The sequence below is a fragment of the Bos indicus genome, chromosome 18 (assembly GCF_029378745.1).
Source record: "Bos indicus isolate NIAB-ARS_2022 breed Sahiwal x Tharparkar chromosome 18, NIAB-ARS_B.indTharparkar_mat_pri_1.0, whole genome shotgun sequence".
NCBI classification, from domain to species: Eukaryota; Metazoa; Chordata; class Mammalia; order Artiodactyla; family Bovidae; genus Bos; species Bos indicus.
Genome location: NC_091777.1, coordinates 52132716 through 52141210, shown reverse-complemented (window position 1 = coordinate 52141210; position 8495 = coordinate 52132716). Strand labels below are relative to the sequence as shown.

Sequence of the window (8495 nt, the reverse complement as noted above, 5' to 3'; positions counted from 1 at the left end):
CTGGAAGATCCTGCCTGGTTAACCCGAGCATGCTGAGACCCTCCTATTTGATTCATAGGTTCTTTGTGGGACAAAGAAAGACCACATCTGCAGAGAAAGTGGTTTATTGATTGGACCTATGCCCAGGGGGAACATGGTGGAGATGCTGAGAAAGGATTTCACCTCTGTCATTCAGAGCATCACCTTCATGCTTAAGAGTTCTTGATTTTCATCACTGAGGTTTCAAAGGCTGGATTGCATCCATGGCCAAGGGTGGATGCACTGGACAGTGACTGAACATAGCTTTGGGGTCAAGGTTAACGAGTCAGTTTTGTTTCTCAGTCAGTCCCACGGAGGGCAAAGGTCTATGTCTCCTTTGCTCTCTGCTCTTTCTATCTCGATTCCTGCTGTCTCATGCCTGCTCCAAGATTATGTTGTCCTGTCTCCGCCCCTCTCTCACCTTCTCTTCCACCTCGTCTTGGCACTGATCCTCCCCAGATCCTCCTCCTTCCATTTGTCATCCTGCAAACTCTCTTTCTCCTTCCCTCTGGGACTCTCCTCTCCATTGTTTGCAGTTTGCCTTTGTCTCTCCCTCTGTTTCCATCTTTTGTCCCCTTTCTCCTCTTCATCCTCTCTGCAAGCTTCTCCTTGTGAAACTCTGCTCCTCACTCTTCCTCCTGCATCTTTCTCCCTCATCCCATCTCTGCACCTGCCTCCTCCCTCCATCTCACTGCAGCATCTGACTCCACCTCTTAATCCAGCTCTGTCTCTTCCCTGCTTACCCCGTCTCTTCCCATCCTCCCCAGAACACACTCACCTTTTTTTTTTTTTGCTAGCAATACTTCCAAGCTTTATCCCGGTCATAGTTTGAAGTGAGTGAGCACCATCTCCTCCAGAAAAAACTATGCACCCGTGTGCAAATTTCATAGGATTTCTTGCGATAGATAAAGGGGAAGACACATTCGGGTTCGTCTGAAAAAATAGAAGGAATGGGTGAAAACATTAATGGTGGAGGGCTTACCAAAAGAAAAGGGGGCTTCCCTGGTGGTCCAGTGGTTAAGAATGCCTTGCAATGCAAGAGACACTGGTTCCATCCCTGGTCCAGGAAGAAACCAATGCTGAGGAGCAATTAAGTCCAGGCACCTCAACTACTGAGCCCACACACTGCAATGAGGGAAGCTGGTGCACCCAGACCCTGTACTCCACAAGAGAAGCCACCTCAGTGAGAAACCCACACACCAACGAAGAGCAGCCTCCACTCGCTGCAACTAGAGAAAGACCACGTGCAGCAACAAGACCCAGCAGAGCCAGGAGAAAAATGAGTCGAAAGGGAGATGAATGGAACACAGGGGGTGGGTCAGAAGAAGCCTGAGTCTTCCATCTAGGAGTCAGTTATGAACCAACCCTCTTCATCTGGGAAGCCACATGCTCCTCACATGAAGACAAGCTGCACACTTACCTCTCTCAGTACAGAATTTCCAGTTTCCTTGATATTCTGTATCGAGGGAACACCATAGTAATACGGAATTTTTGCGCGTGCACATATAATACTTTTTGCCTTTATAGGTGAATGGGAAAGCACATGCAGGACCTGGAAGAAGAAAGTCCTTGTTCCCTTCTTTGACTCCTAGGCTTGCATGATCTCTGGTAACTCTGGAAAATTCTCCATTCGAGACTGTCGTCTACAGAGTCCCCCGCTAAGCCCTGGGCATGTCAAGGTCTGTCTATCATGGTCCCTCCCTCAGGGACTAGTTAGATTTCTTTAACTTTGGACAGTCTCTACTTTAGCATGTGGCAGCAGCTCTGAAACCCAGACCGTGGGTTCAGGTTCCGGTCCCACCATCTCTACGTGCTCACCCTTGATGCTCTCCAGGGTTACCCCCCTGGGGAATGTGGACACCTGCCTCCTCCTGTGACTGAGAAGATAAAATTCACTCTTGCCTGTAAAGTATCTTTGGAGGATCCCCATCACAGTCACCAGGGCACAGGTGTTAGTTTATTGCATTTGATTGTTGTTTTGCTGTCATTCTATCCCTTGTTGATTACCTTCAAAAACTGCATTAAGATCGTTGGCTTTGCTCAACAAGCTAGGAAAAGGTTTGTCGTCATACGGCATCTCCTCTAGAAGAAGAGCAGGTGTGGAGGAGGTTGATGGAAGAAGAGCAAGAACAAAGTAGGGTTAGGTTTAGGAGGGAGGAACTGCCTGAGTAGCATTGACATATATACACTTCATGAGTGAAATAGCTAGCTAGTGGGAAGCTGCTGTATAACACAGGGATCCCAGCCTGGCGCTCTGCGCCGTCAACCTAAAGGGGTAGGATGGAGGGTGAGGTGGGAGGGAGGCTCAAGAGAAGGGCAAATGTATATACTTATGGCTGATTTGTGTTGTGAAATGAACACAATATTGGAATGCAATTATCCTTCAATTAAAAAAAAATAACAAGAAAGTAACAACAGCAAAAGAACATAGCAGAGCCACAACTCAAATATGACCTGTAGTGGGGCCTGCCCTGCATCTCTAACTTTTATTTTCTTTTATGTTCTGAAGTCCTGGTACCCTGAACGATAGACCTGATGACTAGAGGGCTAAACAGAACAGGCGAGGGAGACCTTGTCACGTTATACACGTGTCTATAGATACAAAGAAATAGATGTAAAGAGCGGCTAGTTGACATGTTAAAAGTATATAAGTTGTGAGGGTTGGTGTACTGATGTGAATCTGGGGAGTTGCTACTTTATCATGTGATACCAGCTCTGAATCCTGGACCCTGGGTTCAGATTCCAGCCCCACCATCTACAGAGGCATATCCCTGATGCTCTCCAGATAAGCCCTCTTGGGGAATGTGCACACCTGCCTCCTCCCGTGACTGAGAGGGTAAAACTAGCTCCTGCCCTTAAGTGTCTTTGGAAGAGCCCATCACAGTTACCAGGACACACACGTTAGTTCGCTGCATTTGATTGTTGTTTGGTTGTCATTCTCTTCCGTGGTTGATTACCTTGAGGATAAATGGTGCGAGGCAAAAATGTAGTAGTGTAAATTTCGGGAGGAAGGTCATACGTCTCTGTCGGCAGCTCATCTAGAAGAAAGGCGGGAGCAGAGGAGATGGATGGAAGCGGAGTAAGAGCAAAGCAGGGTGAGGGTTAGCTGGGATGAATTGAGAGAGGAGCATTGACATGTACACCACCATGTGTGAAATAGAGAGCTGGTGGGAAGATGCTGTATAACAGAGGGAGCAGAGGATGGGGTGGGGTGGGAGGGAGGCTTGAGAGGGAGGGGAGATATATATACATATATATATATATATATATATATATATATATATATATATATATATATTTGTGGCTGATTTGCATTGTCATACGGCAGAAATCAACACAACATTGTAAAGCAGTTATCCTCCAATTAAAAATAAAAAACAAAATAAGAACAACAAAAAAAGTAGCAGCAACAACCAAAAAAGCCCAAAACAGAGCCACAACCAGACTATCGTCGGTAGTAGGACATGCCCTGTGTCTCTTTTGTTTTCTTTTCTATTCTGAAGTCCTTGTTTACTCTGAACAGATACACTCGATGACTACAGGGTAAACTGAACAGGGGAGGGAGACCCTGACACATTCGCGTTGCTCCCCTGCCGAGACACACGGATTCAACCACAAAGTCAGACACTCACTGTTCTTTGGACCTGCCCTGAGACCACACAGTCCCTCTTACTTGGTTGGCCCAAAAGTTGGTTCTGGTTTTTCCATACAGTGGTATGGCAAAACAAGAAGCAACATTTTTTGGCCAACCCAATATTTCAAACAGTCAACTCTACAAACATCAGAAACTCTTCATTTGAACAACATAACCAACCCTGGCGTAGGTTGCCCATGTCTGGGACAGCGCAATGGAGATTTAGGAATGAGACATCTCCCAGAAAGGCCCTTCGCTCTGTTGCCAAACTCACCCGGGTTTCAATTTCATAGAGTTGCTGGAAAATCAAATAAAATGTGAATGTTATAGCAGCTGGCCCTTCTGACACATTCAAGAGATGGCAGCGGTATTAGTCACAGTATTATTATTGTCATGACTTACTCATCAGTCCATGTCTGGGGTGGGCTTCCCTGGTGGTTCAGCATTAAAGAACTCACCTGCCATTCCAGGAGGCGTGGGTTTGCTCCCTGGGTCAGGAATATCCCCTGGGGAAGAAATGGCAACCCACTGCAGTATTCTTGCCAGGGAAATTCCATGGACAGAGAACCTGAAGGGCTACAGTCAAGTGGGTTGCAAAAGGGTCAGACACGACTGAGCGACTAGCACTGCACAATCGCCGTGTCTGGGGCAGGGTCTTTCTCACCAATTCTAGTCTGTCTCCCCTCCCTCACCTCCATTCACAGGGTGTAGTTGTTGAAACACAGACGCACCAGCCCAAATCAGAAAGAGCCCCACTAGCGGTGCCATGGTAGCTTGCTCTCCTGTGGCTGACCAACGTCGATCTGCTTCTTATTTAACCGGTGACCCCCACGTCCCTTCAACCTGATAAGAATCAACCTCACCTGGTAGATGCTTGATCGTTCCTCAGCCTGAGAGCATGCAGGGCAAGTTTATCTCTCCGATGGAAAGTACAGGACATTGGCTGGCAATGTCCCCAAGCCTCAGGGGTTTGAAATGCACTTAAAACGAGACCTGGGGCTCTGTCTTCCACTGCTGAGGCACAGATTTGATCCCTTGCTGGGAACTAAGATGCTGCAAGTCACACCATGTGACCAACAAATAGGAAAAGACACTAACGAACTCCCAGGCTTAAAGCGACTGATCTCAGAGGAACAGCGGTGAATAGTCCTCTAGAGAGACCTTAGCTCCCTGCCCTGGAATTAAACCTGCGTCACTTGGATGAAAACTAGGAGTCCTAGCCACTGTACCAGCTTAGGCTAGAGTCTAGAAGCTAAGGAGCCCTGGCTCTTGCCCCTGTTTGAAAGCAAGAAAGTTTCCAGGAATCAAAAACTGTCAAAATAAGTACCAAGGTTATTATTAGAGACATTGCACAACAGATGCGAGACCACACAGAAAAACAGTTTGTTTATGCAACTCAGAAGTTAGGCAGAGATGCACACCCTGACAGACAAAGGGAATGAGCATCCTCTCCAATGAGAAGAGTGTAGTAGGTCAGCAGTTAGGCAGAGATGCACACTCTGGGAGTAGTGCCGGTGACCTGGAGGAGGAGTGTGAGTACAGAGGTGACGTGCACCACTTTTACAGGACAGTCCCTCAGGGTGTCTGTTCACATTTGGGCAATTATCTTGTTTCTTTCTTCACAGCTGCCTGGTCCATGGACCCTCTGCAAGATGTGTGCTTAACTTTTTGCTAAGATGGATCCCAACACAGAGGCCTATGGCTGCTTGTCTACACTTATTCTGGAGTGGGGCCGCCTCCCTCTTTGACTCCAAGAAGCCTTTCTGGACAAGTGCAGACGGGGCAGTCAGCCTTGACTTCTTGACCTCAGGAGTGGGCACCTTATCTCTTTGTTTTAGCAGAGCTCAGCTCCTGCCTCTAGCTTCGTCCTTGGAGTGTCTGAATTTTACTTGAATTTTACTCCACTTGATGAATACCAGGTGTCCAGCCCAAAGACCCACTATCTCCTACCTTAAGATGACTTATAGTCCATGGTGCGAACTGTTTTAGAATCAGGCAAAATGTCTGTTAGATATGCCTAATCAACCACTTACAACAGTCAGGGTGCTCTGTGACTCTGTCGGGGATACTTTTGAACATTTGAGGCGAACCTAAGGAGTATAATGGCCTTGGTTGCTTGCTCCGAACGTCACTGGTGAAAGAAAGAGGGGAGCTCAGGAATTCCAATTTTCAGTCCAGCTGCTGCCTAAATGACTTAAGAGGTTCTTGATCCCTTTCTACTATAGCTGCTGGGCTGAAACTGCTAGAAATCAAACATAGCACCTCATCCTGCCGTTGGCTGATTTGCCAACTTGATTCTAAGACAAGTTGAACTGTCAACTTCTCAGGGTATCTACCGGTTTTTTGGTTTGTCTGTTTTCGCTGGGCCTCGCTGCCTGGTGGCTCACTAGTAAGGAATCTGTCTGCCAGGCTGGAGACATTGGTTCCATCACGGCTCTGGGAAGATTCCACTTTTCCCAGAGCAACTAAGCAACTAAGAATGGGGTTTCTTAGTACAACGACCAGCGGAAGCTCAGAGTGCTAACCCCTGGACCACCAGGGAAATCCCTGTCTCCTTCTTTTGTTGTTGTCAGCATACAGCATTTATGATATAGAGCTTATTTATTTTTATTAAATAACTTCTATTGCAGTATAGAAGTTATTCTATTGCTTTAGGCTTCCCTGGGGGCTCAGTGGTAAAGAATACCCCTGTCAACGCAGGGGACGCAAGTTCGATTCGTGGATTGAGAAGATCCCCTGGGGAAGGAAATGGCAACCCACTCCAGTATTCCTCCCTAGGAAATCCCATGGGCAGAGGAGCTTTGAGGGCTACAGTCCAAGGAGGTTACGAAAGAGTTAAGACATGACCTAGTGACTAAACAACAGCAACAGCAACATACTTGCTTTACAATCTTGTGTTAGTTTCTATCGCATAGCAAAATACATCAGCCATATATATCTCCACTCCTTTTTGGATTTCTCTCCCATTAGTTTTATTTATACTTTTTATTTATTTAATTATTATTTTTTTTTCTTCCATTGGGTCTTCGTTGTAGTTTGGGCTTTTCTCTAGTTGTGGCAACTGGGGGCTTGTCTCTAGTGGGCAGGGGTGTCTCATTGTGGTGGCTTTTCTTGCTGCAGGTCACAGGCTCTAGGGCACTCAGGCTTCAGTAGGTGCAGCTCTTGGGCTCTAGAGTAGGCTCGTAGTTGGGACATGTGAGCTTAGTTGCTCTGGGAAAAGTGGGATCTTCCCAGACCAGGATGGAACCAATGTCTCCAGCATGGCAGACAGATTCCTTACTACTGAGCCACCAGGGAAGCCCCTGGTTTCCTTTTTATTAAAACATTTTCGGTTAAAACTTTTTATTATTTAACTTAAAAATTCTGTTTTATTTTTACCTCCTGGTTTCAAGTGAAGCTCTGAGTTACTGGCCTTAAATCACAGAGGACAAACATTCTATCAATACCTCCTTGCTGCACAGTGATTAAAAGCCTGTGTATCTCTTCCCCGGATGGTGACTGAAAGTCTATCACCAGGTACCAAGGATTCCTTAGATAGGCACTGAGTGGTGTTTTTTTTTTTTTAATTGAAGGACAATTGCTTTATAATATTGTGTTGGCTTCTGCCATACCTCAGTATGAATCAGCCATAAGTACACCCTCCCTCTTGAACCTCCCAGCCCATCCCACCCCTTTAGTTTGTCACAGAGCCCTGATTTGGGCAAATCCCCACTGGCTATCTATTTTACATACGGTCATGTATTTGTCTCCATGCTATTTCTGTTTGTTCCACCCTCTCCTTCCCCCACTGTGCCCACAAGTCTGTTCTCTCTAAGTCTCCATTGCTGCCATGCAAATAGGTTTCATCAGTACCATCTTCTAGATTCTATACATATGCATTAGTATACAATATTTGTTTTCCTTTTTCTGACTTATTTCACTCTGGCTACCTCCTCCAGTATCCTGGCCTGGAGAATTCCATGGACTGTATAGTCCACTGGGTCACAAAGAGTCGGACACGACTGAGTGACTCTCACTTTGTTCCCAGGAACCACCTTATTAGAACCGACTCAAATGCATTCCTTTTTATGGCTGAGTAATATTCGGGTCCGTCTAGTCAAGGCTATGGTTTTTCCAGTGGTCATGTATGGATGTAAGAGTTGGACTGAGAAGAAGGCTGAGCACCGAAGAATTGATGCTTTTGAACTGTGGTGTTGGAGAAGACTCTTGAGAGTCCCTTGGACTGCAAGGACATCCAACCAGTCCATCCTAAAGGAGATCAGTCCTGGGTGTTCATTGGAAGGACTGATGCTAAAGCTGAAACTCCAATACTTTGGCCACCTCATGCGAAGAGTTGACTCATTGGAAAAGACCCTGATGCTGGGAGGGATTGGGGGCAGGGGAAGAAGGGGACGACAGAGGATGAGATGGCTGGATGGCATCACCGACTCAATGGACATGGGTTTGAATGAACTCCGGGAGTTGGTGATGGACAGGGAGGCCTGGCGTGCTGTGATTCATGGAGTTGCAAAGAGTCGGACACGACTGAGCGACTGAACTGAATATTCCATTGTATGTGTGTACCACAGCTTCCTTATCCAGTTATCTGTCAGTGGACATTAAGGTTGCTTCCATGTCCTAGCTCTTGTAAATAGTGCTGCAATGAATATTGGGTTATATGTGTGTGTTTTTTTTTTTTTTCAATTATGGTTTTCTTTGGGTATATGCCCAGTACTGAGATTGAAACGGAGCAGGACTCTATGATCCTTCACCACCCGCTCATGCCTTCTGCCTGCCTTTTGCCTGTGGAAAACTCTAGTCAAAAGAACAAGTCTAATCAGAGAAATAAGAAATGCTGAAACAA

At 46.3% G+C, this 8495-nt stretch overlaps 1 protein-coding gene across 1 annotated transcript; it reads right to left on the bottom strand.

Moving 5' to 3' along the window:
- Positions 1 to 811: 811 nt before the first annotated feature.
- On the bottom strand, positions 812 to 4420 carry LOC109573082 (seminal plasma protein BSP-30 kDa). The gene is made up of 6 exons (XM_019980305.2): positions 4345 to 4420; positions 4111 to 4158; positions 2976 to 3056; positions 2026 to 2100; positions 1439 to 1570; positions 812 to 951 (listed from the first exon to the last, which is right to left on the bottom strand). The coding sequence occupies exons 1-6, from the start codon at positions 4418 to 4420 to the stop codon at positions 812 to 814; spliced, it is 552 nt and encodes a 183-aa protein (XP_019835864.1).
- Positions 4421 to 8495: the final 4075 nt, after the last annotated feature.

Excerpts from the sequence above, each read along its gene's own strand:
- LOC109573082 (XM_019980305.2), bottom strand. The coding sequence starts at position 4,420 with ATGGCACCGCTAGTGGGGCTCTTTCTGATTTGGGCTGGTGCGTCTGTG. Across the intron at positions 2,101-2,975 it reads TCGCACCATTTATCCTCAAG|AGGAGATGCCGTATGACGAC; the intron begins GTAATCAACCAC and ends CTCTTCTTCTAG. Across the intron at positions 952-1,438 it reads GAAATTCTGTACTGAGAGAG|ACGAACCCGAATGTGTCTTC; the intron begins GTAAGTGTGCAG and ends CTATTTTTTCAG.